This window comes from Thalassophryne amazonica, chromosome 14 (genome assembly GCF_902500255.1).
Source record: "Thalassophryne amazonica chromosome 14, fThaAma1.1, whole genome shotgun sequence".
Lineage (NCBI taxonomy): Eukaryota > Metazoa > Chordata > Actinopteri > Batrachoidiformes > Batrachoididae > Thalassophryne > Thalassophryne amazonica.
In genome coordinates, this window is record NC_047116.1 from 69,303,092 (window position 1) to 69,323,588 (window position 20,497).

At 42.8% G+C, this 20,497-nt stretch overlaps 1 protein-coding gene across 10 annotated transcripts in view; it reads left to right on the forward strand.

Moving 5' to 3' along the window:
- stxbp5l (syntaxin binding protein 5-like) overlaps positions 1-20,497 on the forward strand; it is a 773,590-nt gene that overhangs the window by 511,840 nt on the left and 241,253 nt on the right. For all 10 annotated transcript variants that reach the window (XM_034186808.1, XM_034186799.1, XM_034186803.1 and 7 more), the window contains exon 7: positions 15,041-15,124. In XM_034186808.1, the coding sequence (XP_034042699.1) occupies positions 15,041-15,124 (84 nt within the window). The remainder of the gene's footprint in view (positions 1-15,040; positions 15,125-20,497) is intronic.

A 20,497-nucleotide genomic window follows, 5' to 3' on the forward strand; every position in this document is an offset into this window, starting at 1 on the left:
TTCAGGTCTGAATTTAAGCTTTATGTAAATGAGCAGCCTCTCACAACAGGTGGAGGATCATCAGTCCGTACGCCACGGCAGTGAGAAGCGAGCTGCACAATTCTCATCAATGTTCAAATATACTGCATAACAAAATACCAAATTACTGTTAACACTTATTCAGACAATCAATCACCTCTGATGTGTGCTGACAGCATGTGTCCCTCACACGTCCTCCTTCACAGGCATGATGTGTCAAACCCAGGCGCGGTCCTCAGCGTCTCACAAACGAACGTCACAAGGTCGAGTTCCCGGCAATTCTGCTTGAACCACTCATGGCTTAAATGCAGAATGCCATCTCATTATCTGCTTCAGCTGAAAGTCTTTAAGTTTGCACGTGAGCATCATCCACAGGTGCTGCGAGTCAGTAGGCCTGCACGTGAACATCCTCCACAGGTGCAGCTAATAATGCTGATGAGGGTGAAGGACTCTTCTGCCAGCATCTTCTCCACAGACAAAAACCAGTTTGCATACCACCTGGAGAGCAAAGAAAAAAAAACAACACAAAAATATCCAGCCAAACCCCCCAACACACAACAATAGGTACATTAATTTAAACATTAATTAATTAATTAGTTTCAGTTTAATTACTCAGTCTCAATTCACTCAGTCTCAATATTTCAGTCGTGTGTTCTGCAGGTCAGATCCAACACGCTCTGTAAAAACCATACAAAATCACAGACAACTTCACACATTTAAGATATTTATTTAACTCAGGCAGGAGTTAAATAACAGGACATATCACAGTAAGCAATTTGATGATGGCGAAATTCAGTGAGCAATGATTATATGACGTTCAGATAATTTGGTTTAGTAGCAGTAGTTTAGGAATGCATTTCATCCTAATAAGCAGGGAATTTACTTTGCATTTATTAACATGAGAGGAGGTTAGCGCTGTTGGATAGAGTTAAATAAAGCCACTCTGTTTTTAGCTGATACCGTAGCCAGCTCTTACTTTGGAGGTGCTGTGCAGCTGGTTTCCGTGAGGTCTGATGCTGGAAGCCATGTCTGGTTTTCAGTCAAGGAACCATCCGTCTGCACAGCTGTCTCGGATACCTTGGCAAAGGGACTCTGCCAGTCACTGCATCCAGTTTCATGGGTTACCAGGGGCGCTTTTAGTTGTAATTGCTGTGACTTGTGAGGGCAGTTCACTCTCTGTTGCGGCTTAGCTGACCTGGATGTTTTTATTTCTGCAGCGCTTATAGTGTGGGCTCATCAGAATAAAGGTTTGAGCATCTTTATTCTCTATCAGAAAAATCAAAAATTCATCTTTCATCGTCGTCTGTGAGAGCCGGGTCACATCAAAAACTCAATACAAAAATAATTGACTTTGTGAGAAAAATGTTCACGAGAGGAATTTGGAGTTTAAGAAAAAAAAAGGTTTTAATTTGAAAGATCGAAAAAGGAAGTTAAATGTGCCTGCGTGTTTAACTTTACAAAAGTTGAGCAAAAGTTATCTGTAGGAAGAAAAAGGAAAAAGGAATTTCTTGTTGGCGTGCACAAACAAGAAATAAGTTTAAGCCACGTGGTGGCAGACAAAGGGTCGTAAAATCTGGACGGCAAGGCGAGCGTCTCAGGACCCAAGATAAGAAGAGCGAAAGCCAGAGGAGAAGAGGAGAGGCAAAAAGGCAAGAGGACAAGAGGCCTATTCCCCGTGGGCACAGGCTTTTAAAGGTTTAAAAGCTCCACCCCCAAGAATTATGGGTACTGTAGTTTTTTCTGTTTCTTTGTATAGTTTTCTAATAAAACAAGTCCTGTAGGATAACTCTTGTAAATGGTTTTCCGTGGAAATACACACATAACACAATTATATTATGAAAAAGCACATTAGATAAACTTTCCACAATATATGAGCAGAGTATAAAATACCAGATATATCACTTTCATGCGTGAGGTTAAATGGTCACATGTTGTTTCTTTTTCTTTTCTTTTTTTCTGTTACAACAATAAAATGCACTTTTTAAACATGGTTACAATTTATAATACTATACAAGTCAGACATATGTCCTTCCCCAATTCGTCCAACAGGGGTCACCCTTGTTCCGTGGACTGGAAGGGACTGGGTTTTGGATTTCATCACAAAATGTGAACTTGGTCAATATTGGGTTGATTTTGATCAGAAAAACTGGACTGTGATCAACAAGTTGATGGCAATTCTTCAGTGAGATGGTTTTTCTTGAATCTGATTGTAAAGACATATTTTTAGGACTTTTGGGGGCAGATATGTCTTTCTGTGGTCTGTTTTTTTTTTTTTTGAGAGAGGAGCTGGCACATCTGGTTTGAGATCTTGATAAGGGATTCACACTCTTGTGAGGAATGCACTTTAGAAAATTTTAAATCCTGGAAAGGGTGGGGGTTTGACCCTCCGAGCCATCCTGTGTTGGCTCGAAGAGTCTCCCTTTGACACCTGGAGATATACCAGGCCTTGCTGTGTTGAGTTTCTCCTTTTGAAAAAATTGTATGACCTCTGCTTGATGCAAACTTAGGACGTTAAATGTTGGCACAGCTTTCCACTACACCAGCGTAAAGCACCGTTTATGCATATCAATGAGATGAGGGGGAGGGGCCCTTATGGTTGTTCTGCAGTCTTCTTTGCACTCCATTTACAGCCTGGTCGTACATTTTTTTTTTTGGGGGGGGGGGGGGGGGGGGGGGGGGGGTTGTGCTCCCGTGACCAAATGAGTCAAATTTTTGTGAGGGAGCTTTTTTAACTCACTATTCCTAACCCTACTCCCACCCCCAACCCTAGCCTTAACCATTACCTAATCTTACTCCTTTCCCTCACCATAACCATAACCACCCCTGACCCCCGCTTCACTTTTAATTTCGTGCAGCCATCACGAAATGAATGAGATTGAATTTGTGACGAAAATGAGGCGCTTTTCATCACAATATCACGAACCAATAAATTAATGTATATTTCATGCTGCTGAAGCACGACTTGCCATGAGACCAGGTTGCCATTTACCATCCAAAGGCACTGGCACCACTATGTATCCCCCAACTGAGGTCTAACCATTTCCAGGTCTGCAGGGAGCATGGAGTTAAAGTGTTTTTCTAACCTGAAGATGAAATTGTCATGTCTCAATGAATGAAACTGAAGACTGGGTATCATTGTAATAAAAATACTTCCTGTACTGTATTTTTGTACTACTACTCCATGGCTTTTATTTTCTTGTTAAAGTAGTTATGTACCACATGGCATGTACATGATTTTCAGCATTCAGAGGACATCTTTCAGCATTTGACCTGTTTTCTACAAGTGAGGCAAACATAATCCCAGCAGTAGCTCTGTAAAATTGTGAGATGTTTCACATATTACAGCTTTCGATGTCACGTAGTCTTTGCTCTCAGCGGGAGAGCTGTTTCTCCAGCTTTCTCAAAGCCTCTACTGCCTTTAATCCTCCTCAAGTGTCACTCGCCATCTCTTCTGCTCTGTCTATCCGATTGTGTGGACTCTACACGCACATCTTATCCTACACTTTATTTTGTGGCTGTGTGTATGCTGAAATATTTCAGTGACTTTCTTTTTGTTGGGTCTATAGGTGAAATTTGGTGGGTGCAGGTTTTCACTGACAGTATGACAGTGCTACAGTATGCGTGTGACATGATATGTGCTCAAGATTTAATAATTACTTTTGTTCATGTTTATAGAGTAACAGTTCCACCTTGGTTAAAAACATTCTTGGCGGTCTATGGCACACAGTATAAAGCACACGGCAAAACTGCAATTGAGGTGTGTTCAGCTTTGCTTTGCTATTTACATGATGTGTAATATGAGCACAAAGATACATGGCTCCAATGGCTTGTACAGTATGTATTCATTTAGCTTTGTAGTGTCTATCCAAAACTGACAAATTGACAAAAGATGAGCAAAATATTGACAAAATTGGTATACTCTCTTAACCCTCAAGTCATTTATATTTTTGTGCACCATTTTTCTCATTTGAATTGGAAAAAAAATGTTTCCTACCATGAATTTGTCAATCTATTTGTATTGCATATTTTCATAGAATTTTGCAAGGACCGGCTGATCTGCGTGGCAAGTATAATCCAAACTTGTGCAGGGTCACTTATGACCCCAGGAAGATGAGAATTTCAACAATTATAGCTTCAGATGGTATTGTACTTTGTCAACTCTAATCATTATATTTTAATGTTTTAAAGAGAAGCATGGCCAACAGACCTAGAATAGCAAGATTTACAACTGCACAACCATTGACACTGATTCTTGATGCCGAAAGTGAGGATGAAAAGGATGATGGACAAATATATTAGAGAGTGAAATAAATATGAAGAACCCTAACCCCTAACAGTCATTTAAATAGATGTATTCCAATATAAAGTCAATGGGGGTCATAAATAACCCCAATCAGTCATATTAGTCTCTAAAATACATTGAACAAAATCTTAAATGCAACATTTCTGTTTTTGCTCCCATTTTTTATAAGCTGAACTCAAAGATCTAAAACATGTACGATATGCACAAAAGACCTATTTCTTTCAAATATTGTTCACAAATCTGTATATATCGGTGTTATGGCCCAGTCACATGACACTTAACGAAGGGCAACGAAGCCCAAACTAAACAAGAAATCTGGACATTTTGCTTGTTGACAAAGACTCCTTTCTTTATACAAAATGTTTGTTCGTCCTCACCTTGAATATTGTGTGCAGGCATGGTCACCAAATATTTTAGAGAAAGTACAGAGAAGGGCCACTAAGTTGATTCCAGAATTTAAAAATTTGTCTTATGAGGACAGGCTCTTGCAACTTGGTCTCACAAGTCTTGAAGACAGATGAACTCGAGGTGATTTCATTGAAATATACAAAATTTTGCATGGCTTTGAGAATGTTGACCCCACTGTATTTTTTGAATTGAGAAGGTATACTGGCCTTAGAGGTCATGAATTGTGCTTGGAAGTTAATAGATCTAGATTAAATGTGAGGAAAGAAATCTTTAGTAACCGAGCAGTAAAGATCTGGAATAGTTTGCCACCTGAAGTGGTCTTATTCTCAAGTACAGATATTTTTAAAGCAAATTATGATCTGTATTATAGTATAATGAATGCCACCAGATTTTAGTTGTTAATAGCTGTTTTTATTGAATGTTATGATTTGTTATGATGTGTCGTTATATGCAATCATGTATACAAATATTTTACACAATAAAATGATTTAGGAATTATGAATTCATAATTTGGCCGCTGAGCCAACCTGTTTTCATGTTGCGGATATATTTTGAATTTTTATTTTAAAGGATTTTACATGACTAAGCCTTGCATTGCTGCTTGCATTGTCCGTGGGTTTCTTGTGTCTCACACTTTGTGTCTGTGTAACTGTGCACACTGCGTCTGTGCAGGTGGCTGAGATGTGTTCATCATTAAACTTGGAATTCATTTTTGAAACAATGCCTTATTTAAATACCTATTAACGTTTTGGGTTTAGGCTGAGCTAAGTAGGCTACCAGACTTGCACTGAATGTGTGTGTGTGTGCGTGTGCGTGTGTGTGTGTGTGTGTGTGTGTGTGTGTGTGTGTGTGTGTGTGTGTGTGTGTGTGTGTGTGTGTGTGTGTGTGTGTGTGGCGCTGCACTGCAGCTTGCATTATCCATGAAGAGTACTTGTGTCTGACATGTGTGCTCACTTTGCCAGTGCTGTAGGCTGATAACATTGCTTGCGATGTCCAAATGAGGCGTACTTTTTCAAACGGTGTATTATAATACCTACACCTTACCTACAACCCCAAAGGTTGGGCCCGTCTGATTTTTTCTGAGCCCACCATTTTATGATTTCTGCCTACGCCGCTGAAACAGTGGTAAAGGAAAACTGGTGTTTTTTTATTATATTATTTTTAATTTTTTTATAGGACAAATAATCAAGCAGACCAGTCAGAGGGGTGATCGTCTGCTTTCGCCATACAACCAATAACAAAAAGTCAAATAAACAAGGTACAGCAAAGAAATGATCAATTATCAAACATACAAAGACAGATGATTTCCAGTCCTGTGGTCATAATGACCATGAATCAAACCAGGTGGCAAATATAGTGGATGAGTGTCCATCAAAGTTGAGTTCTTTAAATCTTCAAAGACACTGGCACTTAAACCATCTCAGTGCTCCATTTACTGTCAATGAAGGTTCTGGCAGTACTTTTGGGATACATGTGGCAATCATCTACATGGAACATCTCATGATCAATGATGATGATGACGATGACGACAACCATAATGATGATTATTTTGTAGCTTCATCATCCACGGCACCTTGGACAATGGAACAGAGCAGAAATCAATCAGCCAGAATGAACAATTCATTGAAAGCAGTATTTTAAAACAGCTAAATAACAGACAGGCTGCAATTATGACTGCCAGTAACATAGCCCTACACATGACAGCAGCATAATTTGTCTCTGACAGCACTCAGAATGATGCCCTTCACTTTTGTGTCACTAGGGCACACTGATCGATGTTTTGGTTATGGTTAGGGACGGCACTACTCCACGCATAGTGCTGGTATTGGATGGCCCCATTGCATAGTGATGCAATGGGGCCATCCAACTTGTTGCATATTGGCATTCAGTTAAAATGAACTGTTTGAACTGTCAAAATGTGATGACCTGGGTGTGTGAGACTGTGCTCTCTGATCATTTACACATAAGAGTGTGGACAATTTATCATAAAATCTCTGACCAAAAATACAATTTGCCTGCAGTCTGAACATAGCCACATTAATTTATTTATTTTCTGTGACATATATGAGCCTGGTTTGTGTTAGTAGTTGACCAAGCAGCTCATCCCACACTTCCCTATCCTCAGCCAAGTTGTCTAATACTTTTAGAGGATCTCAACACATTCCTAAACCAGTTGGGGAATGTAATTCTTCCAACATGTCCAGGGTCTTCCCCATGGCCACCTCCCAGTTGATCCTGGAAGACTTCGCTCAGGAGATGACCACAGGGCATTCTCACCAGCTTCCTAAACCACCTCAATGGGCTTGTTTCAAAGCAAAGAAGCAGTGGCTGTACTCCGAGTCCCTCACGAATATTCTAGCATCTCACCCAGCCCCTGAGTATAAACCCAGATACTTAATGGAAGAATCTTATTTCCATATTTTTGTCGAAATGCATACTGTGTGTAATGACTGAGAAAGTATTTAGGCAAAGTGTATGTAAACCTATGTCCACAAGTGTAGAGCTTGGATAATGTGGTGGGGTCAAGCAGTTAGTGCCCTTGTTTCCATAGTGGAAGGTTCCCATTTTAATGCCACCACTGCCCATCCTTCGTGTAATGTGGAGTTGCCTCAGGAAGGGTATCCAGCATAATACTTATGCAAAATCAACAAATAGATCCATATCAGATCTGCTGTGGTGACATCAAGTGTAAAAGGGAGAAGTTGAAAGAACTCAGTATGCAGAGTTCAACAACAGCAAGGAAAAAATCTACATACCACAGTTAATAAATGCCCCAGGGGTCTGCATGTTTCATGAAGGGGGAGGGGGGGGCATTTATTGAAGATTGTTTGTTTGTGCATTCATGCACAGTTCAGCCTTACAGTGCATACATACATGCATACTGCATGCAAGAGAAGCACATACATGCAAACTGCATGCAAGAGAAGCAGTGCATACTTGAAATGAATATTGTTTTACTGCATGCAGTAGCTGCTACACATATACATAAAATGGCTCCGCGAAAACATTTTTACTCATTAGTATTCAAGTTAAAGTTGTGAAAGAAGCAGAAGAAAAGGGGAAGCACAATGCTGCTCGGGTTTTCTTAGTCGATAGGAAACACATTCGGGAGTGGTGTAGAAACAAGGATAAGTGTTGCAACCCTGGCCAAAACAGCAAACTGGCTGCATGGCGGGGAGGAACAGCACACGTTCGCGTGACAGGGAAGGGTCTGAAATATGGTAACTGCCTTGCTATTAATGCATATTACTCAGAACTGAGAAGTTGGATGGAATGGAAGGAAAAAATAAAATAAAAACAAGCATCTTGTTTTGGCACTGTTTGTTTGTTGTTGTTTTTTTACATCAAGGCAGATCACCAAGTCTACCTGAGCAGGGTTCCCAAAACATAGATTGTTGGTGTCACATACAGTATGCAAGCAGAAAGTACCCTTCAGTACCTGAATATTAGGATGCACTTTTACCCTAACATACCATAAAAATTGTAGAAGAAGCACATGACTACCCCAGGCTCATTAGGTTCATCCAGTTGATGTCACAGTAGAACTCCCAACCCCTCAAAGTATTATCTTTTGCCATTGCTTTCAGTTTGTGCTTCATTATAATTTTTTATAAACTGAAGCACAATACAGTATACATGTGCATTCACTTGTTTTTTATGCATTTAAATGGATAAAACAACAAGCAGAGGGTACAGAGGAATAAGATGGATGAGATCACAATAAAATGTAAAACTTCTAATCTAATATTGTATAATTTTCTTTAAAATATGCAGTATTTTATTTTCTTCTCCTATTTTTTTTCTTTATCTTGACCACTGACAAAAGTGGCAGCGTATTGTAATCTCTTGTCTGTATGTGTGTGTGTGTGTGTGTGTGTGTGTGTGTGTGTGTGTGTGTGTGTGTGTGTGTGTGTGTGTGTGTGTGTGTGTGTGTGTGTGTGTGTGTGTGTGAACATGCAGTTCATCCAGAAAGCATACGCAGCTCTTTTATTTGAGTTATGCTCATGGCATCATCACCAAAAGCCTGCTGAAACTTATGAATGATTGCTGCTTGGGTACAGTGAATCCAGAAAGTATTCACAGTGCTGCATTTTTTCCCACATTTTTGTTTATGTTACACTCTTATTCCAAAATGGATGAAATTTGTCCTAAGAATTGTACACAGAATACCCCATAATGATGAGCGAAGCTCGTCAGCATCTCACCATGTCATTTCTGGTTTGTGGCTTCGTCTACTATCAGTTTGTGGCTTTTTATGGCTTTTTATAACACTATTGTCAGGTTTGTAGCTTTTTCCCCAAAGGGCAAATTTTTTTGTGCCATTTCCGGTTTGTGCCTTCATCTACCATAGAGCAAGCTTCGTGCCGCTACACGGCACTTCACTCATTATTATTTTTGCAGATTTATTTAAAAAAAACTAAGATATCACATGTACATAGGTATTCATAGTCATTGCCATGAAACTCATAATTGAGCTCCACTGATCATCCATGAGATGTTTCTATAGCTTAACTGGAGTCCACCTGGGGTAAATTAATTTGATTGGACATGATTTGGAAAGGTACCCAGCTGTCTACATATGAAGTTCCACAGTTGACCGTGCATGTCAGGGCACAAACCAAGCATGAAGTCAAAGGAATTGTTTGTAGACCTCTGAGACAGGATTGTCTTGAGGCACAAATCTGGGGAAGGGTACAGAAACATTTCTGCTGCGTTGAAGGTCCAAATGAGCACAGTGGTCTCCATTATCCATAAATGGAAGAAGTTCAGATCCACCAGGTTTCTTCCTAGAGCTGGCCATCTGTCTAAACTGAGCGACTGGGGGAGAAGGGCCTTTAGTCAGGGCGGTGACCAAGAACACGATGGTCACTCTGTCAGAGCTCTAGCATTTGTCTGTGTTGAGAGGAGAACCTTCAAGAAGGACAACCAACTCTGCAGCAATCCATCAATCAGGCCTGTATGGTAGAGTGGCCAAACAGAAGCCACTACGTAGTAAAAGGCACATACTAGCCCACCTGGAGTTTGCCAAAAGGCACCTGAAGGACCCTCAGACCATGAGAAACAAAATTCTCTGGTTTAATGAGACAAAAATTGAACTCTCTGGCGTGAATACCAGGCTTCATATTTGGAAGAAAAGCAGGCACTGCTCATCACCTAACCATTACCATCCCCACAGTGAAGCATGGTGGTGGCAGCATCATGCTGTGGGGATAATTTTCAGTGTCATGAACTGGGAGACTAGTCACGATTGAGGGAAAGATAAATGCAGCAATATATAAAGACATACTGGATGAAAACCTGCTCCTGAGTGCTTTTGACCCCAGACTGGAGTGATAGTTCATTTTTCAGCAGGACAATGACCCTAAGCACACAGCAAAGATATCAAAGGAGTAGCTTCAGGACAACTCTGGGAATGTCCTTGAGTGGCCCAGCCATGGCCCAGACCTGAATCCAATTTAACATCTCTGTAGAGATCTGAAAGTGGCTGTGCACCGGTGCTTCCCTTCCAAACTGATGGAGCTTGAGAGGAGCTGCCAAAGAGCAATGGCCATTCGTGTGCAAAGATAGGTGCACCAAGCTTGTGGCATCATACTCAAGAAGACTTGAGGCTAGAGTGCATCAGGCACTCAAAGGGCTTTATAGTTAGGGGAGGTGATGGTCTAGTGGTTAAGGCCTTGGGATTGAGATCAGAAGATCCTCAGTTCAAATCACAGCTTGACTGGAAAATCACTTCTTGCTCTCGGTCGGGACAGTCGCATTTTTCTCTCCTCCTCCCTCCCCAACTTTCCTGCTACTGTAGCGTGTGTCTGTGAGGCTGCCAGCCCTGCTCCTCTGGAAAACGGCAAAATGGCTCTGATCAAGTGGTGTCTGAAAGCAATTGATACTATTTTTTCCACAAGACACTCGGGAGCGGAGGACCTGACCTGTCCTGCTGGGACACATGTGGCAGGTTACGTGATGGACAGCTGGCGGAGGTGGCAAGTCATGTGCCTGTACACGTTGTCTGTGGAGGACGTTGAAGATGTTTACTTATTTGGAGCTGTGGTGACCGGGTTTCTGCTGTGTGGGGCGGCCATAGCACTGGTTTACCAGAAAATTAAGAAGGTGGAGGCGGCATTAATTGGCCCGTCCAGGCTGCCCCACATGATTGATTTGATTGGAAGGGCAGTGTCAGCTCAGTCTGCGGGTGTCAACCGCACGTTGGAATCCATCTTGGGGAGAATGGCTGCACTGGAAAACCGCTTTGATCATCAGTAAGACCACATCTCCTCTATTCAGATGTATTTGGGAGCCACTCTGAAGTTTCAGACTGTGGAATCTGCCAGGCGTCTGTTAATCTGGATATCTATTTGGGTTCCAAACACCAGCTGTCCTTCAAGGCCGCTGGGATAAAATCCTCCCCCCGAGGAACACTCCTGATACCCTCACTCCTCGTCTCCCGCGCCTCTTCGTCTTCCCCTCCCTCCCTCCCTTCTCAGTCCTGAGATGTTGACTGTGGGACCTTGAGACTCTGGTGGACTGATTCAGGACTGGGATCCCCCCCAGGATGGACAGATAAGGCCTGTTGATGGCGCCACATGGGTGGCCTTCCGGGCTGTCTGTCTGGACACTGGACACATCCAAGTCTCGGCTGTCATCTGTCGTCTGTTGTGATTTGTTTTTTGTTATGACTGTTTTTCTGTGCTATGGGGTTTTTTTTGCTCTCCAGTGGTGCTGCTTGAGTTCAACACAGCAGCAACGGAGGTTTTCTTTTTCCCAATTTTTTCCTTGTGTGTGCTGTTAGTATATGTGTTCATGTACCGGACCGGCTTATGTGTGTTGTTGTTTGTTGTGTGTCATGAGGCTGGTCAAGGTTTGCTCAGCCCTGCTCGTGACCCAGGGCAGGGATATACATCTGGAGCTGGGTCCCCGGGCGCCAAAAAAGGCGACCTCTGCTCCTAACTGGCAATTAGGATGGGTAAAAATGCAGTAAACACATTTCATTGTGCAGGGAACATGTTCCTATGTGCATATGACAATAAACTCCCTTTTGAATCCTAAGGGGCCTTGGGCAAAGTCTTTAATCCCCTATTGCTCCCAGTGTGTAGTGAGTGCCTTGTATGGCAGCACCCTCACATCAGGGTGAATGTGAGGCATTATTTGTAAAATTCTTTGAGCGTCTGAAGCAGATGACAAACTGCAATATAAATGCAGTCCATTTACCATTTACAATTATGCCTCACATCCATCCATTCACACAAACACACTCACACAGCAATGTCAGGGTGCTGCCATGCAAGGCGCTCACTACACACCAGAAACAACTTGGAGATTAAAGACCAAGGGCCGTTAGTGATTTTCCAGTCAGACTGGGGTTTGAAATGAGGATCGTCATATCTCAAGCCTAATGCTTAACCACAAGACCATCACCGCCCCAATTGTATTGAGCAAAGTATGTGAACCCTTATACCCCCATCATACATAGCCAGAATGAGGCCAAATGGCGTCAGAAAGACAATTCGGCCCACATCTGAAAAGTGTCCAGTTGCAGTTTGAAAATGTTCTGACAGCCATCTGCGAGAGTCCACACAGTTGGTCACAATCGGCCAGTGGCCCAGAGGGTGTTGCACATGTTCAAAACCCTCTGGGCACCGTTGAGATGGGACACCTATCCAACGGCGGTCAATGCACAACCTGAGCACCATCTGACCGCAATTTACATATTTTGATGGCGGAAAATCAGGATCCAGGGGAACGTCAAGATGGATCTGGCATGGCAAAGCCGCGTATAATAATGTCCACTTCCAGTGCTACAATCCCCCCCCCAGAGCGCAAAGGAAATGTTGATATGTATGTGGCACACTTCATCATGTACAGTGAATGTGAACAGCGACTGTCAACCCGAAAGCACCATGCGCTACTGCGCGCACATTGCCGCAAATCTGAACAGGCTGTTATATCCACAATAGTCCTTACAGTACAGATATTTGTCCATTCCTTCCCGTGGGCAACATAAATAATGTGAACTATTGTCTCCATCATATCTCTATATACCACGGGTGGCTGTGCCTCTCCGTGGTCTCATGTGCACTAACATGTAATTGCACACCTCAGGCTCAGAGCTGAATGGATCTCACTGCTGTAATATACACATTATTACCTGATCACCTTCTAACTCTGTAGGAGATATGATGTCAAACTGTTGTGTCAGGCCGTCACAACATTGATAAACATGAATCTCACCTTCAACAAAGGCCCAGGAGTGTTTCACAGTGCAGGGTGGACATGGACCTGGGACTGCAGCCTGTGGTTAAAATCCTCTACTCTGCTGCTGTGTGCTGTAATCAACCATGCAAAAATAAATCCCATGTGATAATCCAACCATCACGGTGTACAGAGTTGTGTTGTGCTGCTGAAGTGAGCCAAAACACAAAAAATACATTAAAGTTCCCTGGAAAGGCTGCATCTGATGCATGGCCCACTGCCAGCAGTGTCCAGTTGCTAGCAACAGTGTGCACGTGCACCCCCGCATACACGTGCACACATAGCTGTTTATTCAGCTGTTATGAACACACACACACACACACAGTGATCATGGCATCAGTAAAGCACCTACTCTGCGCACACACGCATACACACGTGAGGTCAGTAGTGTTGGGAAGTGGAGGAGGAGTGAGTGATCGCACCATGCTGACTTTGACACATATAGTGTGTCTGGTCCATACGATGGTTGTACTCCAGTGTCCAGTTCTGGAGTACTGAACTCCAGAACTGGACAAAACTTTGAACTCCAGTGTCCAGTTCTGGAGGAACACAGCACTCCCTCCTACTCCGGTCCCGTGTTTGCCATCCAGATGTTTGGACATCGGGCAGTCTTCAGTGCCTTTTATGGCTGTCTGATGGCAGTCTGTGTCATCTACCTTTTGTCTCCATACACTTCAAACCCCACCCCTGCATCATTTCTCCATGTAATGTGGAGATGTGTCAGGAAGGGTATCCAGTGTAGAATTTATGCCAAATCAACATGCACATCCAAATTGGATCTGCTGTGGCAACCTTGAGTGAAAACAAGGAGAACAGCCGAAACATTTTACTTTTTATGAATAAACACAGAGTAAAATTAAAAGAAAATATTCAATTGATTATTGCTAATAAATGGTACTTGAGTTATTCTTTTAGATAAAACTAATATATGCAAGTAAAACTGACTTAAGAATTCCCCTTGTAAAATGTACTTTCTGAGTGAAAAAACTTGCCTAGGTTTTTTCAAGTAAGTATTATTCCAATTTTTTTTTCAGTGTACAATGTCCACTTCAGTTTCATTGATGACAACTGGGTTTGGACAGGTCTTCCATCTTCTGAAATCCATCACCAGCTCCTTCCTCTTAAGATACTTTGTGCTGTCGGTGGTTGAGTCCACACCACTCCAAAAACCTGTCCACCACACTCCTGTAGTTTACGCTGTCTTCTTTATTTTCATTACTTTTTTCTATTTTTTCTCTATATTTGATATAAGTTTATCCTGGGCATTGTGTTATTCTGCATGCAGAGAGTGCAGGTGGCCTTCAGCCTTCATATTTTTGGAGGGTGGTAGTACGATTGGTACTTCAGCCACCGTAAAACTTCATAATGCTCAACACAATAGGAGAGCTGTTCTTTTCACACTCCTTGTGAGAAACTCTGCTGCTGCCTTCCATCAGATGGTATCACATTTTATGAAAGGGATAGTGGAAGCAGTTTGGAAAAGAAGAAACCACAGGAGGGCACCAATGGTCTTGTCTCTGGAGGGGTCATCCACTGCATGGTGCCGTAATAAAATACAGAGTTTCAGAATCAGGATGAGTGCTTCCTTCATTCCATCTGTGCCATATTCTTTCCCAGGCGGAGAACACCTGTATGAGCATAGTCAGTTATTTTCTTTTAAAGTCAGAATTTTCACTTCTATACCTTTGCTGATGCATATCTCAAAGCATGGGGGAAGGTGGCATTGGTGGGGTGGGGTGCTTGCAGCGAATCATCTGTTTGAATTATCTGTAATGACAAAACTCCAACAGGGCAGCCATGAAACTTTGCTATTGGGAACAATTGTTTCTGAAAGAGGAAACAAAGTACGAGGGAAAGATTGATCAGCTGGGAGGAGTAGCTTTAAAGACCAGTGAGCAGTTTCTGACACCAGAGGCAATGTTGCTGTTTCACAGCAAAACAAAAGACAGTCATTTCAAGCTGTTAAATGGGACTGATATGTGCATGCTGGACTCATGATCTAATTTCAGTTTATTGGAAATCATCATTTCCTTTCATTCTCTTTCCTTTTCCCTGCTTCTGCTGCAGTTGCTTATTGGTTTTGAGAGTGGAACGATTGTACAGTGGGACCTCCGGGCCAAGAAGGCTGACTTTAGAATCTACTATGATGAGGTAAGTCAAACCATCTTGAACAGGGGTCACCAACCCTGCTTCTGAAGATCAGCTGTCCTTCCATTTAACCTAGCTATGCTCAATGCTAATTAATTACATCAGGGGTGCTCAATCAATCAAGAGCGAGGAAACGCCATACTTGACTAATGAGATGTGGGTGCAGCAGGTACAAATAGAAAACATGTTGGGCAGAGGATCTCCAGGAGCAAGGCTGATGACCCCTGATCAATAAAATACTAAGAGCTGCTCACAGATTAGCATCCTCTGGGTCTTTTCAATTGTAAGTAATGATCTCTAATTTCCTGCTTTTAAACTCAGATAAAACTGAAGTTATTGTACTTGGCCCCACAAATCTTAGAAACATGGTGTCTAACCAGATCCTTACTCTGGATGGCATTACCCTGACCTCTAGTAATACTGTGAGAAATCTTGGAGTCATTTTTGATCAGGATATGTCATTCAAAGCGCATATTAAACAAATATGTAGGACTGCTTTTTTTGCATTTACGCAATATCTCTAAAATCAGAAAGGTCTTGTCTCAGAGTGATGCTGAAAAACTAATTCATGCATTTATTTCCTCTAGGCTGGACTATTGTAATTCATTATTGTCAGGTTGTCCTAAAAGTTCCCTAAAAAGCCTTCAGTTAATTCAAAATGCTGCAGCTAGAGTACTGACGGGGACTAGAAGGAGAGAGCATATCTCACCCATATTGGCCTCTCTTCATTGGCTTCCTGTTAATTCTAGAATAGAATTTAAAATTCTTCTTCTTACTTATAAGGTTTTGAATAATCAGGTCCCATCTTATCTTAGGGACCTCATAGTACCATATCACCCCAATAGAGCGCTTCGCTCTCAGACTGCAGGCTTACTTGTAGTTCCTAGGGTTTGTAAGAGTAGAATGGGAGGCAGAGCCTTCAGCTTTCAGGCTCCTCTCCTGTGGAACCAGCTCCCAATTCAGATCAGGGAGACAGACACCCTCTCTACTTTTAAGATTAGGCTTAAAACTTTCCTTTTTGCTGAAGCTTATAGTTAGGGCTGGATCAGGTGACCCTGAACCATCCCTTAGTTATGCTGCTATAGACGTAGACTGCTGGGGGGTTCCCATGATGCACTGTTTCTTTCTCTTTTTGCTCTGTATGCACCACTCTGCATTTAATCATTAGTGATCGATCTCTGCTCCCCTCCACAGCATGTCTTTTTCCTGGTTCTCTCCCTCAGCCCCAACCAGTCCCAGCAGAAGACTGCCCCTCCCTGAGCCTGGTTCTGCTGGAGGTTTCTTCCTGTTAAAAGGGAGTTTTTCCTTCCCACTGTAGCCAAGTGCTTGCTCACAGGGGGTCGTTTTGACCGTTGGGGTTTTACATAATTATTGTATGGCCTTGCCTTACAATATAAAGCGCCTTGGGGCAACTGTTTGTTGTGATTTGGCGCTATATAAAAAAATTGATTGATTGATTGATTGATCTCTACTACTGGATTGAATTTCAGTCTATCAGTTAATCCATCAACTACTTAGTCCATCCAACACTTAATTTCCTCATGTAAAACATAGAATGCATTAGAATCCAGGGTTCATATTCACAAAGAATCTGAGAGTCCTCTCAGAGAGCTCCCAATTAAGCCTAAAAATTCCTAGCATGGAATCTCAGCCTAAGAGTGATCCAGGAAGTGTCTGAGAGCAAGTCTGAGCAAGGAGTCAACAGAAACGTTTGTGAGTGGTTGTCACAAAAAAAGAAAGAGAAAAAACAAATGCACTCTGCACTCCTAGTTTCATGGACAGTAACATCAACTGATAACCTGAACTGTATTAAGAAATAAATAATTTTATGTTATGATGATGAAACTCAGCAAAATTAAAGGAATTGATACACAGCTTCAAAATGTTTCAACGCACCTCATTCACAAGCTGATTATTATGTTGATTAACTTGTTTTGTTTACTCTCCATGCTGGTAACTGCACAAAAGCAACAAGTGTGAGAAGTGCTGGTACGTGCTGCAATCCAAAGCAAGAGCAGAGATTGCAGCACACAAGGAAGTTCTTCTCAAAAAGGTGAGTGTTTTAGCCTATCATTTAGGCTATGGCTGCTGATAACGCTTACTTTGATATTAATAATTGTATGAATTTACATTTTTCCCATAGCCAGGTATTGCAATGTTGTGATGACCTACATCACAAGGGTCATTATGTTACTATGCTGGGTGAGAAAAGTAAGCTCATTCCTGATGAGGTCAACCACAAACATTTTGCCCCATCAAGCTGTTAGCATGTTCCTGAATCAATGCCATTCAACCTACGGAGAATATTTCTCCTTCCTCTTTGTCTTTGTGCCATCTTGTTTAAGACACTCTTAGGCTTCTTAAAAGCCCTCCTCTCTCCTCTTAACCGTTTGGCACCTTAGGAACTCTCTTAAGGCATAAGATGCTTTGTGAATAACTTTTATCTTACCAATGGAAAATTGTAAGAAATGTCTTAGAATTTGAGGATTTCTCAGATTTTACTTAGAATAACATCACCAACACGAATGAGGCCGAATGGCGCACAAAGGAGGATTCAAATGGCACTCCTGAAAAATCAGAGCTGCACTCAAACACCTCATACAGCAATCGCCACATCCATTCGGGCACAGCACATGCACTCTACATTCGCATGTGGCTCGTGCTGGAAACCCATTCGAGTGGTGGGCAAGTTGAAGTCACACTGCCATGTGATTGAGCTTGCAACATTCGCATGGCATGTCGAACGCAGGTTGGACACATCGTGCTGCAGCTGAAGGGCTGCACAAAATCATTGGCCACGTCGAAGCTTGGCTGAATGACGTGATTGAGGCAGCCTTCACAGCAATGGTCGAATGACGGCGAATGGCGTGCAAGTGCCCATTCGACCCACTCTCAGCTGGAGTTGGCAACCCACGAACATCCAACACCACTTGTGGGACACTAAGAAAAGGTGGGGCCATTCACGCAGCCAGCACAAAAGTAGGGCACAGATGACCATTATCTAAGTGCCCTGTGAGTGTGCCGTTTCCCCCTGAGCAACACAAATGGCATGCAAGTGTGCAGTGTCACCCCCCCACCTGACCAGCAACACAAGCCTACATTGTCGAGGTGCGGCTGAGGTGCTGAAGGCTCAAATGGTGCCCGGAGTGCAGTGCTATTTCTCTCAGTGCAGTGCACACATCTGGACAGCTGTAATATCCATGATGGAACAGCTGACAGCTGTGGAACACCCATCATGGCATATCCAGCATGTCCTGATGGAGGTGGAATCTCTGGCCACCAGCATTCCCACACCACTACAATAGAGATAAAAATAAAAACCCTGCCGCTCTGTCACAGCGCCAGTGTGCCATCCGACCAGACAGGCATGTCACGTGACACACAATTGCAATGTCCACACAGTCCATCCATCATGTGACAGCCTGACTGACAGATCAGCCACATCCTGGTGTTGTGAACCCATTCATGTGAGCATGTTGCTGCTCCAGACAGGTGGGTGTGATGAGATGTCACATCACAGCTGCCACATCCGCAATGCAAAGCTGGGGAACACATATCGTGCCATGAAGAACATCATCTCTCAACACTCCACGTGTGGACAGGCTCTCCTGACATGTTAAAAAACAAAAACAGCTTGCCGGCCCACTGTGCCTCACATGACACGTGATTGCAACATCCACATGGTCCATCTGTCATGTGACAGCTGGAGTGACAGCCTCACTGACAGATCAATGTGGGCAGCTTCTTTAGCCCCACATGCTGGAGCCGTGAGCCCATTCATGTGAGTGCTTAGCTGCTCTGGACAGGTGGATGTGTCGCAGGTGAGCCACTGCAACTGACCTCTGTGTCATCGCTACTCACAGCTGGAGATCACATATCGTCACAGCTGGAGAGCACATATCGTGCCATGAAGAACATCACCTCTCAACATGCCACCATGTTGCACGTGTCTGCATGCTCTCCTGTCATGGTAAAAAATAAAAACACATATCACTTTTGCAATGCCTTCAGCAGTGCCTCAGTGTGCACTGGACACCATCAGCCACGCTGTCCCATGTGAAAATATCCATCTGATCATGTGAACGGCCGGCGAGCCAAATGTCACATCCACCACGTTATAGTCCACATGACGTGGTATCCTTCGGCACGTCGAATGCTGGACACGCATCAATTCATTCATGTCAGTTCACTAATTCCTTGTTTACATCCATGGCCATGGTTCATGAACATGAAGGAACAAAAGGACAATGATTCTTGTTTTGTCTGCTCTTTATAAAAGGAATTAAATATTTTAACAGATAAAACAAAATCCATTTGTTTCTTCAGTTCCAACACAGACCATTAAGTCATCAAAAATCAATGAAACATCATTACCAGTAACATGATTGTCTTACATTTAAACAGTATATTCATTGTTCTTATAATGTTCTGTGCTCTTATTATTTGGTCCTTACACATTTTCATCAATGTGCATTTGTCCAACATTTAATTGCTTCTGCTGCTGTGTGACCGCGATGTGGTATCACACCTCTCACATGGTTACAATGTGTTCATGTGCGTGCACACGGGCATGGACGAAACCGCCGCGGGGTTGTACACGGCTGTCCAACTGACTGTCCCTCCCGACACCAGCTGGAATTTTTTGAGGTTTGCCAATTGTTATGTGTCGACGCGGATTGAGGAGCGAACCTGCGTCAGACAGAACCCAGTGCATAAAATAACCAGAAAGCGGTTCCAACAACAAAAACAATTTATTTTTCACCTGTGCCTAAATAAAATGTACAAAAACAAAACCAACGTCCTTCTGGAGGAGTGACTGCTGGCACGCTCTCCAGCGCCCACAAGGAGAGAAGTCCGACGCTCCTGGACCCACTACCACCAGACAAACACCCCCCAGGTGGACACGACAAACTGACTCTCTGTGAAGCAAAGAAGATGTGAGGTAAGTCAGCAGTTACAACAATGTCTTTCAAAAGACACACGCTATCAGCAACACATTCAGGTCTGTACTTTTTATCTTTATGCAAATGAGCAGCTTCTCACAACAAGTGGAGGATCACTTATCCTGCACGCCACAGCAGTGAGAAGCAAACTGCACAATTCTCATCACAATTCAAGTATACTGTGTAACAAAACACCAAGTTACTATCAACAATTAGTCAAATACTTAATTACCTTTAATGTGTGCTGACAGCATGTGTCCTCACCCTTCCTTGCTTCACGGCTCGATGTGTCAAACCCAGGTGCGGTCCTCAGCGTCTCACAAACGAACATCACAAGGTCGAGTTCCCGGCAGTTCTGCTTGAATCACACATGCCTTAAAAGCAGAACGCCATCCAATTATCTGCTTCAGCTGAAAGTCTTTAAGCTTGCATG